Raw genomic sequence first — 24,512 nt, 5'->3', positions numbered from 1 at the left:
TACTGCCATTAATAGAACACAATGAAAAGAGAAAATCATTTCAAACCAAGCATGAGAGCATTTGTTATGGACCTTGGACAATTTTATTTTTGACTGAACCTACTTCTGGGGATTTGACAACTCCTAGTAGCTGTAATAGCGCTGGGCTACCACGAGGGAACTTTGACAGCTGTCAAAGCACGGGAACCCCACACTGGAAATCTGTAGGTTCGCAGGAGAGCACGCCTGCAGCTCTTAACCTCTCTCCAACAATGGGGAGTTTTAAAAACCCCAGAGCACTGGTTTTGGGGAGGATCCGACTGTACCCGCTCACCGGCAGCTTCAGCAAGCCACACGCTGAGATGCTTTCTCCACGGATGCCAGCACTGTTGTTCTGACAGCAGTTTGGGGAACTCTGATACCCATAGTGTGTGTGGGACTGACCAGTGTCTCTCCTGTCCCCTTACAAGAGGAGGACTTCGTGTGATAGGAGTAGAGGTATAGCTGAGCTTAAACATCATTAAGAAGGGGTTAGACATGGCTCTTTAGGCTAACAGGATATGGGAAGAAAGTACCAAATTTGGATCAACAGCAGGAACACATTGAATTGCGGAGCAAGCAGCAAGACCGGAGTTGCCCCTACCACTCACTTGATCTATACAAATGGCTCTTCTGGGTTTTATTGCAGTTGTTCTTTCATTTCCACTATGATCTGACCCAAGGCCCAGTGTTTGTATTGTTAAAGAAGTCCATTTTTTTTTTCCATCAGTTTCTTCAGAATTCCAAGTTTCAACACAAAAGGAAAGTGGTCAGACACTGGAACCAAAACGTCCACCGCCACCACGTCCTGCAGCTCCTCCGTCAAGACCTGTCCCACCACAAAGACCTCCTCCTCCTACAGGTAAGATCAGTTTTTCCTCTTCCCCCATATTTCCCATCTCCCATTCTATCCACCAAACTTGTCTTCAATCGTCTTGCTTCACTTGTTCTTTCAAATACTTTTTTCAAACTGAGTGAAGAAACACCAGGTAAATGGAGTAGGATAATAAAATATGCAAAATTGTCCATTTTGGCAGGAAATATCTAAATACTGAGTGTTTACAAGGATACTGCAATTAAGAAGGCTAACAGTATGCTATTTATTGGTAAAGAGATACTAATTGGTTTTATTTAAGGAAGGATGTTAATTCTCTGCAAACAGTTTAGAGAAGGGGAAGTATAGTCTTGGAACATTTCTGAGGAAAAAAGATAAGTAAAAATTATAAGTTTTGTTTGTTTTAATTTTGAATACCACTATCTTGTTGGACTTTATCAAAGGACATCTGAATATCCAAAGACTCCACATCTACTGGTTCCCCTTGTACTCTTTTTTAAAATAAAAACTCAAGGTTTGTCAAAAGTAATTTCCATTTCATAAATTCATGTTAATTAATCCCATTGATGTTTTTATGTTATAACCTCCTCGATCATAGATTCTTGCATTTCCCCATTAGCTAACCAGTCTGTAGTTCCTATTTGCTTCATATATACTAATGGTCTTCTCTGCACTCTAATTCTAATGCTTCACCAAGGAGCAAGAAGCCCAGCACCCACTAGAAAAGAGTTTAAAGGTAAAACAAGATATTTAATGTTTAAGTGTTCCATTTGCAATTACAAAATTTTGCATTCATCAGCCACTGCTGTGTTTTCAGTGGCTACAGCTTCAGCTTATTGCCGTATGTTGTGAGTGGCAATGGAATAGTTTATTCTATCCTACATTAAAATAGAATTATTACTTCAATTTTACATATTTTCTCAAAGCAGCCTGTAATCCTTTTAATTTGCGTCAACAGAAAGTGAACTATTGAGCTGTAACGCTTTTCATTTTAATTTCTGAGATATTTGCACTTTTCTTTCAAGGCACAGTTTCCATATGGACAAATAATGAACGTGTTCATCATGAATCTTAATGTTTTGCAATGATTAATAAACTATAGTATTGACAAATTATTTATTTAGTCTTTTGATGAGTTTATCAAACTTTCCCCAAAAATAAAAATCATCACTTGTTCAATATTTGCATTGATTGAAATCTAATATTCCTGTGCAAGTGGAAAAATTATTCAAATAAAAGAACCAATGTACCAAATTTTTCTATTTCTCTTTTCTCTATGTTAGGATAATGTTTACATTTTTGCTTCTATTTATTATAGAGGAAGACAAAATAATGGATATTATATTTTCGATTTTAAATCCACTTTTTCTAAATTCTCCAAAGGTTATCTAAGATATTATTTCCAAGCTTATTCAGAGCTAATCCACTCACATTTTGGCTAATTTGCAGGAACACTGTTCTTGTGAATATTATCCCATTGTTCTGTAATTTTGTGAATTCAAATTGTAGCTCATTTATTGAATTATACAATCACAAAAATGACAAAGTTAATACTATCGTAATACTTGGAATATTATCAAATAAACCACAAAGTGAATTGCTTCCCATTCTGCTTGACTTAACCACTATTTCCAGTGCTTAGTCCAGCAAGTATTGTCTTATTTCACTATGCTTTAGGAAAGGTTATGTGTGTAAATTACTACTTAAATGAATGCATCTTAAGCTATAATGTGGCTTACTTTGCATTTTCTACTCTTCTGTCTTTTCTGTGATGGTTTTTATGCAGAGAATACATTTTCTTTCTTTTCCCCCCCACTCAACAAGGTCCTGGGGAACCTGTCAGTCCACGGTTAGCTAGAAAAGAAATGGAAGGTAACCCTTGTCTGATACAACTGAAAATTTAGAGATAAACGAAGGAATTTAATTCTAAATTTTCATTGAAAAATAACAGTTGGTCTCTGCATGCATTTTGTTGTAATTTATCGAAGAGACTTTGTAGTGTGCATTTTCTTGCAATATGTAATAGAAACTTTGCAACCTCTTATTGCCAACTTACTTTATCCTTATTGGTGATATTGATGAGCAGGTGAGCTTTTCCCATTATCTTGGCCAATATTTATTCTCAATTACATCACAAAAGCATGCTCTACAAAGGGATATAGATATGTTTCATTAATGAACCAAAAAAATAGGCAAGTTCTTACCCAGTTTAGTTTTAAAAAAAATATAAAGACAGCAAATGATTTCAGTGCAGAGAGACTACAGAAGGATCTGGATGTTTGGTACATGAACATTGAAAATGATCAATTATGTCTCATTAGAGGTTCAACATATTGAGATATACAAAATACCAAGAGGTTTGATGGAAAGGAAAACAAGGGAATGTTTCTGCTCCTTGGAAGGATCTAAAACCAAGGGACATGGTTACAGAATTAGGACATCCTGCATTTAAGACCAAGGTGAAGAATTTCTTTTACAAAAGGTTGTTAATCTTTGAAATAGTTCTATTGGTGCTCGAGGTAGACAATCCATTTATCCACAAAGGAATCAAGGAACAAGTGAGAAAGTACCCAAGGCCAAGTTCAAATCAATGGATGACAGAGCAGATTCACAGCCTTCTTCTCTTCTTATTTTTCTTATTTTACATCCTAAGTGAGGATTCAAACATGGCAATGGAACAATCAACATTGTTAAAAGAAAATGCAGTGAATGGATGATAACTATGTAAATTACACGCAAATATGAACGTTTGCAATATGAATCTGCCGCAAAACGCCAAATTTCACGACTTGTTCATGACAATAAATTCTGATTAAAAATCAAATCTCTCATGACAATGTTGCGACTGAATTTATTTGTCAATCATTTCTACTTTGCCTCACTACAATCTATCCAGCTTTTCTCCTATTACTTGATAATTGATTGCTTAAAGCATGTTTCAATAGAAGAGCAATTAGATTATTGAACAAAATTTAAACTTGGGTTAATTAATGTTGGTGTTGAATGCAACTCTGAACATTACTGATAAATAATCTGAAATTTGCTTAATTTCATTTTATGCTGCATAGTACCAAAAAGCCCAGCACAAGGCAGAAAAGAACCAGAAGGTAAACGATCCAATCTCCTCTTAGTGTAGAGATGAAAGTAAATGTGATTTTCTGCTACCCAGTGCTTTCCTTTCCCTCTGCAGGTCGTGGTCAACCGTCTCCACAAGCAATCCTGAGTTCAGCTAGCACAACTTCCAGACCGGTATATTCACTATAGTCTAATATTCAACTCTAATTGTGCGTTCATTGGAAGAGAGGTCATTCATCTTCCAAATTATTTAGAAATATGAAGTTGTTTGTTCCATTATCAAATCCTTTTCATTACAGAACATCCCACCACGAGCTGGGATAATCAGCGGACCAGCAAATTACGCAGCGACCAAACCAGCAGGACTGCCACTCTCAGAAGTTCCGAGTAAACAAGAACCTTTAAAAGGTTTGTACTTGGGAGAAGAGTCACAAATCCTCCCAGCTCCTGGTTGGCTGTTCACCTTTTTATTTTGTTCCCAGAGCTTAGCAAATTGTTTTCACTCAAATGCCTGTCCAATTCCCTTTGGAAAGATGTGATTCCCTTTGTTTGCACACTCTTTACAAGTAGTGCGTACTCAATCATAATCACGGGTTGAACTAACAATATTTCATTCCCTTTTTCCTTGCATCTTCTGCCTTGATATTTATTCTGTGGCCATAGTCTATGAACTTACCAAATAACTAGGAATGAATGATCCTGAACACATCAATCAAATCTCCTCTCAGACTTTACTCACCCAGTTAATCATGTAGCATCTCTCAGCATCCTGATGGTCCAATTTCCATAGTTTCCACCCTTCCTCAATTTGAATTCAGTCAGCAATAATAATTGTACAAATTATAAACCTAGAAAAGGTTTACAATTTTTACTAAGGAGGTAGAGAGAGTCCCACTAGAAAGACACAAAGTGGCACATTGGCATCACAGTGCCAGCGGTTCCAACAGCGTGGGGGATTATGGGTAAAGAATATGCGCATTGAGCCGTTGTCGCGAACTGGAGCGGTGTTTGCAGCAGCGGTACATCACTCTCCCCTTGATTCGCGGCAGTGACCTTTCTCTACTTCCCCCCAAATTGCAGTAGCAGCAAGCGCTGATGTCACCAGAGTAACTGGGGTCGCCCATTTCCCCTTTCAAACCGCTGGACCAGGACACCTGTAAGTTTTACTGGGTTCCCTGACCCCCCTCGGAGAACCCTTTCAAATTGCCATGTAACTGAGTCGCTAACTCTGCAAATTGCCCGGTTAACCCCATTTTACATGGCAGTTTGAAAGGGTCCTCTGTAAATGATCCTTTACAGATAGAATCTGGGCAGAGAATCGGTTGTAGGAAAAATGAGTGGGGAAAGGGAATTGCACCATGAGCTAGCAAAGAGCCTCAAGTGTCGAAGTCTTTGTAGGTGTTTATAGATATCTCTGGTACAGTGAAATGGCTGTTTTCCAGAATTCAAGCAACCGGCAGCCTCAATCGATCTGTAAAAGAATAAGAAAATAAATAGGTAAAAAATTCTAAAGTTTAAAATTGCCATGCCTTGCAGTTAGTTTGCCAATCATGCAATCTCAAGCAACTGGCAAATTCACTTAGCCAGCACCTACCAATCCCCATAAGTGCTGGATATCCATCACGTCCTCTTCTGGATATCGGAGGTTTTACTATTACTTGATGTTTTATAAACTTAAAACTTAAGCAAAACAATACAATTTGTTGAAATGGGAGAAAAAATGATCATACTTTGAAAGTATGATCTCAAGATCAGGAATCAGTTAAGAAAATTTCATCTGCAAACTTGCATATATAGAGTATTTAAATGCACAAAAAGTAAATGTCCCCATTTTAAAATATTTTTATTGATTTTAATAGAAAAACCCTTTATACATGATTTCTAACTGATTATATAAATTAAATTACAGAAAATAAACCACAATTATCAGGTAACATATCTTGTTCAAAACCTCAGATTCTAAGGTTGCACAGAAAATAAGATAGAATTAATAACCCCATATAGGGACTATAAATCTTCATCCTCTTCTATAATGTGATCATTATGAAGTTCTCTAGTAAGAAAAGAAAGAACCCCCTCCCCCTTACTAATCATACCCCATCTACTAAACAAGATTAATCTGTATCTAGTAAGTAGATATGAATCGAATCACAACTCTCGGGCATCAGACGGAATCCTCAGAGCATTCATGCAACTAAATCTTCAAGTTGTGATGGTAATCGATGAATGGGCCCCACATGTTACTGATTTCAACTTTGACATCTTTAATACTATATCTAATTTTCTCCAAACTTAAGTAAGACGTAATATCATGCAACCACTATATCTGAGTAGGTGAAGAATTATCTTTCCATTTCATCAGAATTGCTTGTCTGGCTATCAACGAGGTAAAAGCTAGGATTATTTTTTGGGTTGAAGTCTAGGGTATAACCTCTTCTTGAGAGAGACTAAACAAAGCAATTAAGGGGCATGGTTCTAATTTGATCTTAAGAATCTCTGATAAAATTTGGAAAATTTATTCCCAAAATTTATTTGATTTGGGGCACTCCCAAAACACATGAATCAGTGAAGCTTCAAAGATTTTACATTTATCACATAGTGGATCAATATCAGAATTAAAAACAAGATAATTTAACTTTAGACATGTATTCTATACACCACCTTAAATTGTAACAGAATGTCGTGCACAAAATGAAGATTCATTAATCAAATTAAGAATAGTCCCAGTCCTCATTTGAAAATGATGTATTCAAATCCTGTTAGTAAATTTCCTCTAACACTCTTTTTGTCATTTAGGATCAATGCTTCTGCCAGAACCACTCAAGCCGAAGGTTGCCACACCTCTTCCACCTCAACCTCCTTCAATAACTTCTCAGAAGCTACAAGAACCTCTGAAACCAGTTGGTTTGAAACCCATCTCTCAGACACCGCCCCCTTTTCATAACATAGATCATCTTGCACCACAAGCTCCACCTCGCAGCAAATCTGCCCAGAACCTCCCAGTAGAAGCTGTTAGTGCAGAGCAGGTAAGTGGAAATAGTGGTATCAATTTAATGACGTTGCTTTTCCCACAATCAATATTTTTGCTTTGAAATTCCTACATATTCTGCCTCTAGTATGATTGAAGATCAAGTGAACAAATCTAAAATAATTGCAGAGCATCTTGTACTTCAGATATTCAGAAGTGAATTGTAATATGTTCAAGTCTCAACACCATAAAAAAAATTATTTCCCCTTACAAATTTAAGGGAAGAAGGTAAGTAGCAAGTTTGCATGATGAAACTTTAAGCGGACAGTGTTATTTTAACGTATTTCATTTCATCTGCACATTTAGCAGTTACCACTTCAACCCAAAAAAGAATCCTAGCTTTTACCTCGTTGATAGCCAGACAAGCAATTCTGATGAAATGGAAAGATAATTCTTCACCTACTCATATGTAGTGATTGTATGATATTATGTCTTACTTAAGTTTGGAGAAAATTAGATATAGTATTAAAGATGTCAAGATAGTTGACTTCTAGGTAGAAGTGAACACTGATAGTTTGTTCCCAAGGAACAGTGCCAATAATAATCAGCAGGTAGGATGTGGTCGGACAGAAGTTTTCAAGGAAGACCAGTGGTGATGCATCACTCGGGGAAAACCAAAACTTTTCTTGCAGGTTTCACACTCCATACACCGTTTCAAGTGGCATTAAAACCAGCATATTCGTGAGGCTTGCAGTTGTCTTCCTAAAATAAGAAAATTCAATGTCAGACCATTGGCTATCCAGTGGAGGTAGGTGCTGTTTTTCTGGTTTCTGGTTAGCCTCACCTTGGCAGTGGAAAAGGCTCAGATCAGACCGTTCCAGATAACCCACTCCCACTGGTTCATCTATGTTCTCTTTCTTTACTTTTCACATTTCTGTCTGCTCCATGCAAGTCCACCTGGTTTCTTCTCTCCTGGCCTCCCCTCACTTTCCACATCTTGTTCCATCTGCCCATCATCCCTCCTTTATTGAGTTTGATTCATCACCCATCAGTCTGCCTTTACCCTCCCCTTTCACTATTTGGCTCCATTGACCCATTGTTTTTTTTAATCTGTTTCTACTCATCAAGCTTGTCTTTAAATCCCTACACCCTTCCGCCCCCCCCCCTCCATTTCCATGTGCCCATCATCCCCACTACATTATTAGCCCACCCCTCCCAGGTATCCTTAAGCTGTTTTTCCTCCATATTCTGGATGCAGGGCCATACCAAACCCGACCATCCCTTTGCCCCCACAGATGCTGCTAGACACACTGAGTTCCTCCAGCAGTGTTTCTTTTGCTCAGAAGTTTTAAGAGAACAAAGTAAATTTCCGTGAAAACTATTGGGACAATATGAAGTGTAAAAATAAGTACTGAAAAAAAAAAAAATTTCCAGGCAGATTAAGATGCATCAGAATCCTATTCCTGGGCTTATTGTTTTGCAACCAACAGGATAAATGCTTTTAGATAGGAGATGTGGCTCCAAGACATCATAGCATGTTCATTTGAACTCAGTCAGTGATTTATCCATCGGAGCCACAAAGTATTTCTGGGCGTGTGATGAACCCTCTGCAACCAGGTGTTTTTAGCAGTGAGTTTTCTGTTCATCTTCCACCTTGCAAACCATACTTTGGGCGTTGTGGCTGGGTAAAAGTGAATAAATTAGTGTTTGCTGCTCATAAATGGCTAAATTCCACCAGTATCGTGGATTCTTCAGGCTCCAACTCAAATTAGTTTCTGAGCTCTCAAGGTAAATGAATGGCATGGGTTCTCCACCTTTTTCTTTTCACTCACATCCTACTTTAAATATTCCTTATGCCATTTCTCTGTGATTAGTAAGGGATTGCTTAAGGTGGGATGTGGGTGGAAAGAAAAAGATGGAGAGCCACTGGATGCATGGCCTCTGCAGAAGACCACTTTCAATTACATTCCGTTTTCCCCCACCCAACCTGCTAAACAGGCCCAGAAGCATCAAATGCTCCTCATTTGTGAGCTCTCATCCCCACTATCACTCTCTTAAACCTCCTCTGGACCCTCTTTACTGCCAGCACATACTTCCCTGGATGGGGCCCAAAACTACTCACAACACACCAAATGTGGTTTCACTGATAGGGACAGGAGTAGGCCAAAAATGGCCCATCGAGCCTGCTCCGCCATTCAATACGATTATGACTGATCTAATTGATGATCCTTATAAAGGCTCGGCTTTACCTCCTTGCTCCTCTCTGCATAAATGCTACCAGTCCTGAATATTTCCAGAATTTTGTAGTTCAGGTTTCTGACATCTAGTATAATTAGCTTTTGAATTTGCTTCTGTGCATAATTTTTATTATATATTTTTGAGTCTGCGATTGTGTTTGATATTGTACTCTTCTAGTGACTTGAATTTTTAGTTCATTCTTTGCCTGTATTTTAGTGGGGATTCTTCAATAATCTCAGTCTCATTCTATGAAAGAGACAGAATGTAATAAATACCCTTTTTGCTAACGAGCGAGCTTGAATATGATGCGCTTTGCTGATTGGACGTGGCTTCTTGAGCAAATTATCAGATGGCTTTTGGCATCTGTGTATATATCAAGGTTACCTTGAGGAAGAAGAAAGGAGGAAAGAATGTAGTCAACTGAATGAGTTTGGGGAATGAAATTAGAATAGACTACATAAATTATCCAGAATTTAGCAATACTAAGATGTCACTTGGGCTTTTCTAACTATACATGCTTGTGACTTTATAGAGAAATTTCACTCTTCCTCACTTTCTCTTAATCACACATCTTTCTATTTCCTTCAAGTACCAATTGAAGCTCCTTTTCAATACATTCCTGCCGTATGTGGAGGAGAGATCACATATCAACCATTCTAAATTTTTTAAATTTAGACAAATAGCACGGTAACAGGGCCTTTCAGCCTATAAACTTGTGCCATCCAAATACTCCAATTAACCTACAAACCTGCCACATTTTGGAGGGTGGGAATAAACCAGAGCACTTGGAGGAAAACAACACAGACACAGGGAGAACGTACAGAGAACCCGGATTCGAACTCTGCCACGCTAACCATGCCATTCCTGGCTAAAGAGATTTTAAACTGATTTTTGAGAGTTGTAATCACGCAGTTCAACATTACAAATGCCGTATAGTCCACAAATTTAATTTAACTTCACTGATTTTGAATTCTGACCCTCTGGAAATGAACTGCAGCTTTCAGTTAGAACACTTAATAATTTTCTTCTGTTTGATGGTTTCTGAATCTATATGTGCAATGTCTCTTTCCCATTTAGGCTCATTTTACAAGAAGAGAGTACACTTGTGTTTCTTACCAGAATGCGCCAAATGTTCACTCTGTGCATGTTTAAACTTGGGTTCTTTGGTACAATTATACACCAGAAAAGAACTCCATGACTCGAGTTAAAACAAGTAACTGTCCAGTAGATAATGACTGTTTTCTTCTTTCTTGTATTTACTGTCTCTTTCTCACAAGCAGGAACAACCATCTGGGTGAAAGGTATTGAATTAATTTACAATTTTCTATGTGGTCTAATAATTTAGTCACTACAAGTTGATGTACAAATTGTGAAATTTCATGCATCATTTGTACCATTATTGTGGTACACTTTAATTTGAGAAGTATTCGCAAGTTTTTTTTTAAATTTATGTATTTTTATACATACTCAAAACACCATTAGTAGAGAGAGAAAAATGATATGATTATTGACCACTTATTTAAAGATCAAGTCTGGTTAAAGTTCTTTGCTAATGCAGCAGAAATGTTGCTTTCTGAAGATGATAGGGAGAATTACATTCTATTTTAAAGCAAAATTGCATTTGATAATGAGAGTTCCTCCAACATTTTGTGTGTTGTTACATTTGATACTTGGGATACTTTCAGCACTTTTGAGTGCTCCAAATCAGAGAAAAATAATGTTATTGGTGTTTTTCTAAATGAGTTCAAACGGTGAGAACTTCAATTCTCACGTAATTTGGTAACAAAATGACCTGTGTTTCTGCAGCAGTGGGTAATGTCATAAAATATACCCTCCGTTACCTCAAATTTCAACATCATGAAAACATATTAAGGTGGGTTATCAAATGCCTGATTTAAGGAACATGTTCAAGGAAGACAAAAAGAACTTGAGTGTAGTTTAGGATGGGAATTTCAGGCCTAGATAACTAAAGGCACAGATACCAATTATTAAAGCCATTAGCATTAGGGATGTCAATTAGGCCAGTATTGGTCACCTTGAAGGCTGGTAGGAATTAAAGATGTTAGAAATATGGAAGGGCATGCCTGTAAAACAAATTGAAGGCGGTTAAAAACGTAATAATTGAATTGAGCCAATCTAATTAAATTAATTGATTGGCAGAGGGGATTTTATAGGTAAAATCAGAGTTAGAAATGACATCTTTGGATAAAAAAAGTCAGCGTGGTTGTGATGCGCCAATCTACAATAATCTCATTTTTCTACATTACAACTGTAATATTTTATGCATTGTCCCTTTAAGTGCAGTAACCAATCTAGTTTGACCACCTCCTCTGACAGAACATTCCAAGATAGCAACCACTCTATTAAATAAAATCCTTGGAAATCCTTTCTTTCACCTTTTGATATTCTAACCATGGGAAAAAGATTCTGAATACGTGTTCATCAATGCCTCTCAATTTTACCTCACTCTTGTCACGTCACTCCTCAGCCTCCTCCGTGCCAGGCTAAACAACCTGTGCCTATTCAGTCTCTCACCAAATTCTAGGCAACATCCTGGAAAATCTCCTGTATGCTTTCTCCGGCACACCCTCATCTTTCCTGCAGTGCGGTGACCAGAACTACATACAATATTCCAAGTGCAGTCTCATCAGTAATTTGTAAAGTTATAATACAAAATCCCATCTTTTATATTCTGCTAAAGAAAGGTCAAATTTAGGCCCATGGTTTATGTTTGGTCTCACAAATGAAGAGGAAGCCACACAGAACACACTGATTGCAGTAGATTAGATTGATGCACATATAAAGCTCCACCTCACCTGGAATGTCTGGCTGTGGCTTTGTATAGGAGGAGATGTAGGGCAAAGTTTTGCCCTTTCTGTGGGTACAGCAGGAAATGTGTAAAGGGGTGAAAGATTGGGTGGAGAGGGAAGCGCACCCGAGAGAGTCTCTGATAGAATTATCCCTGCAAAAAGCAGATGGGGAATGTAAGGTAAAACATCATGAGATGGGAATGTGTAAGGAGTTACCCTGCCCTGTACAGGGCTGTAAAAGATGTAAATGCATCCTTGTACTTACAAGATAAGAGAGACATTGATGGATTGAGAGGCAGGAAGCTAGCAGGGAAAGGATAGCAACAGTTTTAGTCATTGGACAAGTAATGATATGATGATGTTCTAAGCATGTATCCAAGGGTATAAAAAATCACCATTTTGCTGATAACGGCAGAATGCATTCTCCGACTAACTTTGTTAGTCGCAAGTGTTACAATCCGGTAATAAAGAACAAAGAACCCTGATTTCGACTCAGCCTGGTGTTTGTCTCACTCATTCATGAACAAAGCAGACCTAACAGGAAGGAAAGAAATAGTTGGTAGTGGAATTACCATGTCCACCAGGCAGGTATTAAGAGGAAGGGATGGGCTTGGATTTGCAGACAAGCATAAAATATCCAGCAAAATAATTTTAAATCATGTGATCTTGGCTCTATTGCTATGGAAATCATTCTGTTCAAAAGTTTTATCTCTAGGAAAGCAGGAAAATCAACTGTATTACTATTATATTTTTGTTGGCTATAGGTGGAGTCTATGAAATGTGTAACAGATTGGGATTATGATAGACTGAATTTTTTTGTGTATAAATTTTATTTTTTTTAATATTACAGCGTAAACCCAATATTAATGGAATTAACAATGGAGAAATATCCAACATTGACCCTTTTGCTGACCTTTCACTTGACCAGCTTGTTGACCCTTGGACAAAGACCCAGTTATCAAGTGGAATGCAGCCAGCGTTTGCTCATATATCTCCATCTTTGTGCCAGCAACAATCCATTCAACCAATTGTATCGACGTGTCCTAATCGCTTGCCATTTGTACCTCCCATTCCTCCCCGAAGTCATTTACAAGAGACCCTCCAAGTAATTCCTACAGCTTTCAACTTGACTCATGGAACTGTCTCCAACACCAACCCTTTCACTGGGAAAACTAGTCACAATCCATTTAGGACTGATGCTCAAAATGTTGTTGAGAAACGGGCTGTTGCATCACAGCTCTCTGTGCAAAGTAGTAGCAGTTACCCTGTTATCTCCACTAATGTCATGGCTTCTGGAGCTGAAATTGGCAAACCTGCCTTTTCATCAAATCCATTTGTAGACCATGTCCTTCAAACTAAACTTTCAAATGACAAAAGGCAAATCAGTGGGTGGGTGATCTTTGAGGATAATGACTTTGATCTAAAAGAAAGAAATCTGTCAATAGGTGCGAAGAAAATGGATACTCAGGACCCTTGGAATGAAAATGTTAACTTGTCACTAAACAACACAGAAAAAATATTTCCTGCAACAGAGTTTGGGTTCGGCAATAACTGGAACACAAGTAACACAGCAACTGGTGCATCAGCTCAAAGAGCACCACCTCCTATACCTTTGAGATCAAATGTCGTCATTCCAAGTCTTCCATTTAACTCTAAGGCACCTGCCTCCTTACTAAAACAAGGATTTACTGAAAGATGAAAAGGCAGAGTGAATTAAAACAAGTGGTTTATAATTATTGGGACATCACATGTGCAATATGTCGATACCTGGCAATTCTTGTACAAGGTCAATACTAGTATTTGTTTTCAAGGGTCAACAACATTATTACAGTATTTTGTTTAGTGGCCAAGTTCACAACTGTCATTTCCTGGATATTAGCAAATAAGGAAATGGCCTTGTACAAGATGCAGTTAAAAAGGACCAATGCAAGGGAAAAATGTTAGAGCTTCAAAGGCAGGAGTTTTTTTTTTAAAAAGTGAAATTACTCTAGTTAAAGTAACATTTGCAATCTTCAACCCATCTGGGAAACCTTGGTTCAAATATGGCCTTTGATAAGTTTGCAGTACAACTAACCAGGGCCAAGTCCAGTGACTTTCATAATTTCTAAAGAATAATTTTTGTTGTACGCCAAGTTGTTACTCTTTCTTTCTTCTTTGGGTTGGCTTCGCGGACGAAGATTAGTAAAAGTCAACATTTTCATTTAAAATATTTTTCCATTCGTTTCCCTTCCTGCCCCCTGCTTGGTTTTAATTACAGTACAAATGAACAAGGGAGCTGTTGCTCAGTGAAAATGAAACTGCTTCTTCTTAACACAAATATGCAGTTGTTTTGACTGTCATGTAATAGAATCAAACTGACATTTTCCTTTGCAGTACCACTATTGAAGCTGTAAATATTGTGGAATTGCAGATAGTGTCCAGCATGCCCAACAACTTATGGAATACATCAGGCAGTTCATTGCACTGATTTTGTGCAACTATGACCACTTGGGCTTTACTTCTATCAATGAGACAAAACATACTTTTGCAAGGCATTTGAATAAAAAAGAACACATACATTGTGGTCAAAACATAAATGCTAGAGGAACTTAGTAGGTCACGCAGTGTCCATTGGAGGTAAAGATATATTACCTATGTTTCTTCACACCCTTGAAGAAGGCCTCGGGCCTGAAACAGTTAGATATCATTACCTCTCATGGACGCTGCATGAGCGGCTAAGTTCCAGCAGTTCGCGTCACTTACATTGTGCAGTATTGACTCAGACGTCAACATTACAGTCATGAAATTTTTATAGTTCTATTACAAAACATTTAATTTCATGAGCCCAATTTGCCTGTATGGTCATTCTCTGGAAGAAAAAATAGCAAATTGATGGTTTATAATTAAAACATATTCCTCAGATGGATCCACATCAAATCTCAACTGCAACAACTACTGCTCAAATTATATTCCATTATTAGTCTATTAGCAAAACCTTTTTATATCCCTCACCTTAATCCACACCAAAAGTAACTTTTATTTACTTGAATTTTCATTTAAAATCCACGTAATCATCCATTTCCTAATGTTGACAAGCACACTTAGCCTGCTCCTTGCCCATCCCATGTAAAAATTAATTTTATACAAGAATGCCCTATCTAAAATATTGTAAAATATATATCATGGAATATAAATCTCTGTCACCTATTTAAGCCGACTGGTGATTAAGTCATTCGACTGGTTTGGTTCAAGAAAAAATACAAAACCAAGACAAATGGTGAAGCACAAGTACTGAAATAACAAAAGACCCAAATATGTATCACCATCAGAAAGTACAGCTCTTCCAAAATATTCGCTACATATTACTCGTCATTACTAAATTCTGATATTTTTTAATACAATACATTTCTGCAACGCAAATATACCTTGAAGGTTTTTGATGAAATTGTGTTAATAAGTCAGTATGTCACATTGCATTTCTATATATTCAAATGTAATAAATACAAATATCACGAACCATTGTATTTATTAAAGTATTACCAAATAACCAGCAGGTGACGTAATGGATCGGTTAAAACTATCATTTCCTATTTTTAACTTCATTCTGAATGGGCTTTCAGGTGAAAAGTCAAAAATAATTAAAAATGCTGAAAGTTCAAAAACATAATCTTGTAGCCTTGCTTTTAGATAGTGTATTTGTTAAGTATTCTCTACTGATATCCGAGAGGCATTATAATGCTTGTTACTGTTGTTCTTGCCTGTGGTTCAAAGGGAAATAATTGTTTAAAAATTATCCAGTTACATTTCAACTGAATACACCACTTCCATGTATAACTCTCAATGACCGTAATGAATTTTAATACTCAGTGTGCAAGTATGGTGTTGCTGGTGTGCAAACTCCCAATTTGTAACTGTTGAATAATCCACTCACTTCTGTGGTTTACGCTGGGGCTGCAGCAAATGTGTCTTTTGCAACAATGTTTACAAAATTGTAACTGCAATGTTTCAGTGTGGTAACCTGGCTGTTTATAGTTTTTATAAGTCTGATCTTTAATGTCTCTCAGTGCATATCAATAAACTTGCAAATTAAACTTGGTATATTATATTCAATGGATAACATGTCTAAATCTTTTCTCAAGACTGCAGTATTAAGATTAATGTGTGGAAAGTAAACGTGCATCTTTGTTCAATAAATGTAGCTTTGTCCTATAAATGTATTTTGTAGCTTTTAGTTTTCATTCTGTTGCATAGAACAAAGCACACAAGATGCAAATCCTGCTAGTTCATGAATGATAATGCCCAAATTGAGTAATTGCAAATACCTTGTCTGCAGTAACAGATTGCACACTCCAAAGCATAGTCATCTTTGGACAGACAGAATAAAACCAATCACTCTTCTCAGGGCTATAGGATTTTTGAAAAAGTTACAGATCCACAAACTGCAAGAAAATATCTGGATTACCTCAACATCAGTCAGCCATTACCCATTTGTAAAGTCTACATTTGCCTTGTAGTGATCCCCAGAATAAGGATGAATAGTTCTCAGTTGCATGATCCTGCAAATGTAAATCATGCAATTTGTAGGAGAGAGGGAGAATAAAACCAAAACTTCCATTGCTCTGGCAAATACATTAAGACCTCATTACTTGCAAGAGCCTGTGAATAATAAAAAATATAGCCATCAATAGAGTTAGAATTGGAGAATCAACTCCAGTTACCATTGATATTTCTTGCTTTGATATTTAATGCACAGAGTCTGGCCCAGAAGGGAAGGAGGGAGAAAAGGAGAGAAGTAGCGACAGGGGATTTGATTCAGGAGCAGGCCAGATTTTATGGATGTGAAGAGACGTGGATGATTTGTTGCCTCCTAGGTGCCAGGGATGACTTGGATTGGGTCCAAAGCATTCTGAGAGGAGAGGGTGAGCAGAAGTTCTGGTACATATTTGATACCAATGACATAGATTGGAAAAGGGAGGAGAGGTCCTGATGAGGGAAAAAAAGGGAGCTAGGCAAGAAGCTGAGGCAGGACCTCAAAGGTGCAAGGGGGAGGTTTCAAATTTCTGAATCATTGGGATCTCTTCTGGGGAGGGTATGACCTGCAAATAAAAAGGACAATTTACATCTGAATTTGAGGGAGAACCAATATTCTGGCAGGTAGATTTGCTAGAGCTGTTGAGGAGCATTTAAAGTAGCTTGGAAGGGGGATGAGGACCAGAGTGATAGGGCAGATGATATACAAGTAGATGTAGAATGTAGTGAGACTGTGAGGAAGGATAGGGAGTTAATAGGACAAAATTGCAGGCATAATGATAATAATTTAAATTGTGGTGCTCTGGAGACAAATGTCAAAAGAGTGATGAATACAGGACTGAAGGTTTTTTATTTAAATGTACAAATAGAAGGATAATGTAGCACAATTTGATTGGTGGTGGGTCTACTGTTTGCCATCTAATATTAATGACTTAGCATGGTAAGCAAGTTTGCAGAAGAGACACAAATTAGTGGTAGGTTAAACACTGAAAAGTTTATCTGAGATCACAAAAGGATCCAGATGAACTGGGAAAATGGGTCAAGCAATAGCAGGTGGAATTTAGCTCTTGTCAAATGTGAGGTGTTGGCACTTAGGTAGGTGAAACCAAGCCAGGCCTTATAAGATGAATGGTACAGCCCTGGGAAGGGACCCAAGAGGCGCTTTCTTCACACACAAGGTAGTGAATATATAGAATGAGCCACCATAGGAACATAGGAAGTAGGAAGAGGAGTCGGCCGAGCCTGCTCCGCCATTCAATACGATCATGGCTGATCTAATTTATGACCTAACTCCACCTACCTGCCTTCTCCCCATATCCCCTAATTCCTCTATCATGTAAAAATTTGTCTAACCCAATTTTAAATAGGTTTAATGAGGCAGCCTCAACCACTTCCCTGGTTAGAGAATTCCAAACATTCACTACTCTCTGGGAAAAACTATTTTTCTTCATCTCTGTCCTAAATCTACTCCCCCGAATCTTGAGACTGTGTCCTCTCATTTTAGTTTCCCCGGCCAGCTCAAAAAACCTTCCTACATCTATCCTATCCATACCCTTCATAATCCTATATGTTTCTATAAGATTTCCTCTCATTCTTCTGAACTCGAGTGAATACAATACTAGACGATTTAATCTTTCATCATAAGTCAACCCCTTCATCCCAGGGATCAACCTAGTAAACCTCCTCTGGACCGTCTCCAAAGCCAGTATATCCTTCCTCAAATATGGAGACCAGAACTGGACACAGTACTCCAGGTGCGGTCTCACCAGTACCTTGTACAGTTGCAACATTACCTCCCTACTCCTGAATTCAATTCCTCTAGCGATGAAGGCCAACATTCCATTTGCCTTCTTAAAAACCTGCTGCACCTGCAACCTAACTTTTTGCGATTCATGCACAAACACTCCCAAGTCCCTCTGCACAACACCATGCTGTAGTTTTTCACCCTTTAAATAATATTCAGCTCTTTTATTTTTCTTGCCAAAGTGGATAACCTCACACTTACTAACATTGTACTCCATCTGCCAGACCTTTGCCCACTCATCCAGCTTAACTCTATCCCTCTGCAGACTCTCCACATCCTCATTACAATTTGCTCTTCCACTCAGTTTGGTGTCATCCGCAAACTTGGCTACACCACATTTTGTCCCCTCCTCCAAGTCATCAATGTAAATGATGAACAGTTGTAGGCCTAACACTGACCCCTGCGGCACCCCACTTACCACTCTCTGCCAACCTGAAAAACTCCCATTTATCCCGACTCTGCCTCCTGTCAGACAACCAATTTTCAATCCAGGCCAATATACTTCCCTGGACTCCACTTTCCTGTAACTTACTGAGAAGTCTCTTGTGTGGCACCTTATCAAATGCTTTCTGGAAATCCAAATATACAACATCAACCTGTTCCCCTCTATCCACTGCACCCATTATATCCTCAAAGAATCCTAACAAGTTTGTCAAACAAGATCTTCCCTTTCTAAAACCATGCTGTGACTGCCTGATTGAACCCTTATGTTCCAAAAGTTTCACTATTTCATCTTTAATGACAGCTTCAAGCATTTTTCCAACTACAGACGTCAATCTAATTGGCCAATAATTTCCAGTCTTCTGCCTACATCCCTTCTTAAAAAGTGGCGTGACATTTGCTGTCTTCCAGTCTGCCGGGACCTGCCCAGAATCCAAGGAATTTTGGTATATGACCACCAATGCATCAACTATAACTTCTGCTATTTCCTTCAGAACCCTTGGATGCATATCATCAGGACCAGGTGATTTGTCTGGCTTTAGTCCCATTAGTTTCTCCATCACTACTTCCTTTGTAACAACTTTTTATCAAGGCCCTCCCCAACATTCGCATCCTTAACTCCACACTTGGGCATGCTGGACATGTCTTCCACCATGAAGACTGACACAAAATATTTGTTCAATGCCTTGGCCATTTCCTCATTTTTTGCTACCAGTTTTCCTTTCTCATCCTCCAAGGGTCCTATGTTAACTCTGGCCACCCTCTTCCGTTTTATATATTTATAAATTTTTTTGCTTTCTGTTCTTATATTTTGTGCCAATTTACTTTCATAATCCTTTTTCCCATTTCTTATTACCCGCTTTGTAACCCCTTGTTGTCTCTTAAAGTTTTCCCAATCTTCCAGTTTCCCACTGCTCTTTGCAGCTTTGTACACCTGCACCTTCAATTTTATACTCTCCTTTATTAACCACGGTTGATTTTTCCCTCCCTTGCTGCCCTTTTTCCTGACCTGAATATATTTTTGTTGAGCATTACAAAATATTTCTTTGAAAATCTTTCACTGTTCCTCAACTGTTTCATCAATTAGCCTTTGCTCCCAGTCCACTCTGCCCAATTCCTCCCTCATCCTATGGTAGTCACCCCTGTTTAAGCATAATATATTAGTTTTAGATCTAACTATTTCCCCTTCCATCTGAATGAGAAATTCAATCATACTATGATCGCTATTTCCCAGATGGTCTCTGACTATTACATCATTTACTCTATCTATCTCATTACACAACACTAGATCCAGGAGAGCATTTTCTCTTGTGGGTTCCTTAACATGCTGCTCAAGAAAGTTATCGTGGATGCATTCTATGAAGTCCTCTTCTAGACTCCCACGACCAACTTGATTTTCCCAATCTATGTGGAAGTTAAAGTCCCCCATGACTACTGCCGTATCATTATTACATGCCTCACTTCTCTCTCTGTTTATTTCCTGTGCCACTAAACTACTGACAAAAGGCAAAGGAGGAAAAACCCAACACCCAACCCCAACCAACCAATTTTCCCCTGCAACCGCTGCAACCGTGTCTGCCTGTCCCGCATCGGACTTGTCAGCCACAAACGAGCCTGCAGCTGACGTGGACTTTTACCCCCTCCATAAATCTTCGTCCGCGAAGCCAAGCCAAAGAAAAAGAAAAACTATTGTTATATGGTGGGCGATAGATAACACCCACCAATAATTTTTCCCCTTTGTTATTCTTTATCTCTACCCAAATGGACTCAACATTATGCTCATTCCTCACTACTGCCTGGAGCTCATCTTTGATTAAGAGTGCAACTCCACCTCCCTTACCATCCTGTCTATCTCTTTGCACCACCTGATACCCTTGAAAGTTTAATTCCCATTTAGGGTCACCTTGTAGCCATGTTTCCGTGGAAGTTGTAGAAGGGTCAATAGTAACATTTATTTAGACAGGTACATGGATAGGATAGGTTTAGAGAGGGATATGTGCCAAACACATGCAAAAGGGACTAGCTCGATCAAAGTGGATAAGATGAGCAGAAGAGCAAGTTAATGCTGAAGAACTCGTCTGGATCACTCAATCTCGCATTATTTTGTTTGCTTTCCTGGCCTGTCCTGTGGACCAAATTCTCACAAGTCTCTGTTATTCCACTTTAGGATTACTCATTTATATCATCTTTCCTCATTCTTCCCACCAAAAGCCTCCAATTCACACTTCCTTCCGCCTGTTGAACTTCATCCGCCATCTCTTTCTATTCTACAAAATGCCTTTGAAGTCATGCACTCAACATTTTGCATTGTTTGCCCTATTTCTGAGTTTGGTGTTATCTATATTTTTGATAATTTAGCCTGTACATACATTCAGATTATTGATATACTTTATTATTGGACTCAGCACTAAACCCCAAGGTCTGCATTGCATACCTTCCTCCAATCTAAAAAAACTCACATTTTTTGTTGTTTCTCATCCAAACTTTGTGTGCACCACTACACATTTTATTCCACGACATTCAAATTTTATTGACAATCTTAATTTATTAATTGCCTTTTGAAAGTTCAGGTACATCAATAGCATCACCTTCTTCAATAATAAATCTAGTTAGCATGCCTTTCAAGTTCATTTATTTATCGTCCGATTGCACAAGTACAACCTGACAAAACAACTTTCTCCAGTCCTCAGTGTGCAAACACACAACCAGACAAACCAACAAGTTTGTTCTCCCTATTCTTTATAAATCTGCATACTCATCCAATTACTGGAGTGGCAAAACCATAAACAATTCTAGGGTGGCCATTCCAAAGGAAGACATAGGTTACTCTAATACCCATTACCATATCCTCCTTTGGAATGGCCACCCTAACAGAACATTGATCATTCAATATACTTCAAATATTTTTAATCAAGGATGTCCAGAAAGACTCTTGAAATAGGGTTTGTAGAAAATGTACATTGAGAGTTTGTCTCCAGAGATGGAGACAGATACATTGAGAAAGGGGAAAGTGTTGATAGAGATGGACCAACTGAATTTGAGGTCGGGGTGGAAGTTGGCAGCGAAGTGGATAAAGTCAACAAACACGAGGCAGCGCTAAAATAGTCGTATATGATGTGGAGCAAGAGCTGAGGAGCCTTGCCAAGCAGAAAATGTTTGTTGAGAATTTGTCTCCTGAAATGGGGAAAGATCGAGAAAGGAGAGAGCGCATGTAGAAAATTTCTGTCCAACTCACACAGCTGACTTGACTATTCTTCACATCCTGTCCCCTGTAAACATTCTATCGCTTTCTAGCAATTCCTCAGTCTCTGTTATATCTGCACACTGGATGAGGGTCTTTCATGGGAAATCATCAGATATCCTCCCTCGTCAAAACTTGTGGCTACTATCAGCCCTCATCTGCACATCCTCCATTATCCACGCATCTTCCCTGGTCCCCCTCTGCACCATGTGCAACAAGGACAGGATTCCCCTTGTCCTCACCTACCACCCCATTAGCCTCCTCATCCAACAATCATCCTCTGCCATTTCTGCCACCTACTACATCTTCCCTTCTCCTCCCATCTTTCCGCAGGAACCGTTGCTTCTGTGACTCCCTCGTTAACTCCTCCCCACTAATGAATGCGACACTTGAGTCTACACCTCCTCCCTCTGTCCTTCCAAATTAAGCAACACTTCACTTGTGCATCTCCAGGGGTTATCTACTACATCCGGTGCTCCCATTGTGGTCTCCTCTACATCGGAGACAGTAGACATAGGTTGGGAGATCGCTTCGTTGATCAATTTCACTCTGGTGTATGAGCAGGGATCTCCCAGTGGCTATTAATTTCAGTTCCCTGCCCCATTCATATGCCATTCATATGTTTATGGTTTCATGCACTGCCAGACTTAGACCACACAAATTGGAGAACAATATGCCATCAGGGCACCCTCCAAATAGATGACATAAACATGACCTCTGGATTTGTTAGCCCCCCCCCCCCATCTCTCCCTTTCCTCCATCCCTATTTCTTTAACTCTATCTCTTCTTCTGTCTCTTCTTTCAGCTCTGCATTCACAGAGGAACCCCCTTCCCCAATCACCTTTTATATTTCTTCTCCTTTCCAATCCATGTCCAATTATCACCTTTTTAACTGTTGGCCTGAGCATACCCCTCCCCACACTCCCCCTTCCACTAATTCCAGCACCTGCCTGCTTTTCACTCATACTTTAAAGAAGGTTTCAGGCCCCAAATGATATCATGCAGCATGCTTGACATGTTGAGTTCCTCAAGCATTTCTGTGCTTTTACTGCAATCACAGCATCTGAGTTTTGCATTTCACTTGAAATATGTAAATTCCCTTTTCAGTTTCAGGGAAAAAAAAATCACAGATGGAAAATGTTAAATTAGATTCATTTAAAAGACAAAATAAACACAAGGTTAATCCTGAACCTAGTTTTAAATTGTGGAAGTAGAGCAATACATATTTAAAGAATGCTCATTACAATGAGGTTTGTATGTTTCTCATACAAAGCCTTTGGAGGAGCAGATTGGTTGCTTCAATGAGGAATGTAAAGTTTATTTTCTTTTTTAAAATTTCAGAATGGCCCGTTTCTTCAATTTACTCCATCTTTCATCGGCTCAAGATTTCTGAGATTTGAATCTAATCAGGAACTCAGGGCTGTCTTTTTGGATGAGGGTGCAACAATACAGGAGGATGCAAAAACATCCTGTGAGAGATAATAGAATATAGGAAGTAAAGCTAGTATGAATGAAATAAGGAATACTAGACTAGAGTAAGTTAAGTAAGTGCTGAGTAGGGATGAGTGTGAGGAAGGGTTATGCAAGTATAATAGAATAAGGGTCTTATAGCGATAGAAAGAATTAGCAAGTTCTGCAGAATTAATAAGTCCTGGGGGTTGAGATGTGTGAATAAGGACAAAGGCAGATTCATGAATAAGGACAATGACAGGATGGGACCCCGACAGGATACCCCATGGTCTTTCAAGTTTACAGAAACTGCACGTAGGCAGACAGAATTACCAAATGCCAAACCAATCCAGGAGGCAGAAGAATGTAGAGAACGTATCTCTACGCTGAAATGAACTGTATAAAAGTTGGGTGAGCCCCAGTATGTGTGTGTGTTCCCAGGGTAAGGGGAAGCACCCAACTTTGCACAGTTGTACAATAAATGTTCTTTGTTCTCAATTTTTGTCTCGAGCGAAATCTGTGAAGGTCCTGGTTTCTCACAATCCCATCATTTGTCCAATTTCTCCCCCCCCCCAATCAATAAACAGATTCACTAGCCATTATTAGCCTCGAGTTTATTATCATGTGACTGGAGAGGTAAAACAGGGGTTCTCCAGACCACAGTCTACACACACAACAGCACTTAAAACAAAGATATATTGTGGAATGATTCCCTTGGAGACAGGAGGGAGTCAGTGCACAACATGAAGGGAGACCCTTATTTTCATTCATCCCTCTATTGGAGCAGAAATGGGGTTCTTTGTGGAGGCTGCAAGTACCTTACAATTCATGACGATCCATAGTCAACATCGGCGTTAATGCCCCTACAGCTACTGTTCATTTCCCGCTTTTAGAGGCGAGCTCCCGCCAAATGGGGATGCGGTAGGCGCTCTCTTAATGCAAACCCGCCTCGCTTACCTGTCACGCAGACCGCCGGACGACAGAGCCAAAGTTGTAAAGTATCCCGTGCCACATCTTCGGGCAGAACATCCGAGGGGGAACCGAGAGTCATTTGAACCGAGCCATCGGAACAAGTTCTCCGGCAGGGAAGCGTGGGCTGCCGGGGAAATCGGGCGAGCATGCGC

General features: G+C 38.9%; 1 protein-coding gene and 1 long non-coding RNA gene across 12 annotated transcripts in view; one reads left to right on the top strand and one right to left on the bottom strand.

The window, feature by feature from the left end:
• The window catches only part of synj1 (synaptojanin 1), an 83,480-nt gene extending 67,344 nt beyond the window's left edge, over nucleotides 1-16,136 (top strand). For 4 of the 11 annotated variants that reach the window (XM_069888764.1, XM_069888765.1, XM_069888763.1 and 1 more), the window contains 8 exons: nucleotides 749-880; nucleotides 1,551-1,589; nucleotides 2,678-2,725; nucleotides 3,922-3,960; nucleotides 4,044-4,102; nucleotides 4,228-4,336; nucleotides 6,725-6,954; nucleotides 12,795-16,136. In XM_069888764.1, the coding sequence (XP_069744865.1) occupies nucleotides 749-880; nucleotides 1,551-1,589; nucleotides 2,678-2,725; nucleotides 3,922-3,960; nucleotides 4,044-4,102; nucleotides 4,228-4,336; nucleotides 6,725-6,954; nucleotides 12,795-13,643 (1,505 nt within the window). In that variant the 3' untranslated portion in view covers nucleotides 13,644-16,136. Of the gene's footprint in view, nucleotides 1-748; nucleotides 881-1,550; nucleotides 1,590-2,677; nucleotides 2,726-3,921; nucleotides 3,961-4,043; nucleotides 4,103-4,227; nucleotides 4,337-6,724; nucleotides 6,955-10,411; nucleotides 10,436-12,794 lie in introns of all 11 variants that reach the window. The other 7 variants (XM_069888774.1, XM_069888769.1, XM_069888773.1 and 4 more) reach the window with 6 other exon arrangements.
• LOC138738493 (uncharacterized) lies at nucleotides 7,367-24,504 on the bottom strand. Its single transcript, XR_011341571.1, has 4 exons — nucleotides 24,346-24,504; nucleotides 10,251-10,424; nucleotides 9,410-9,518; nucleotides 7,367-7,658 (listed from the first exon to the last, which is right to left on the bottom strand). It is a non-coding gene; the product is annotated as an uncharacterized lncRNA (long non-coding RNA).
• Nucleotides 24,505-24,512: the final 8 nt, after the last annotated feature.

Source organism: Narcine bancroftii, chromosome 7 (genome assembly GCF_036971445.1).
Source record: "Narcine bancroftii isolate sNarBan1 chromosome 7, sNarBan1.hap1, whole genome shotgun sequence".
Taxonomy (NCBI): Eukaryota; Metazoa; Chordata; class Chondrichthyes; order Torpediniformes; family Narcinidae; genus Narcine; species Narcine bancroftii.
The sequence above is the reverse complement of the archived record's forward strand: the minus strand, read 5'-3'. Positions and strand labels throughout refer to the sequence as shown.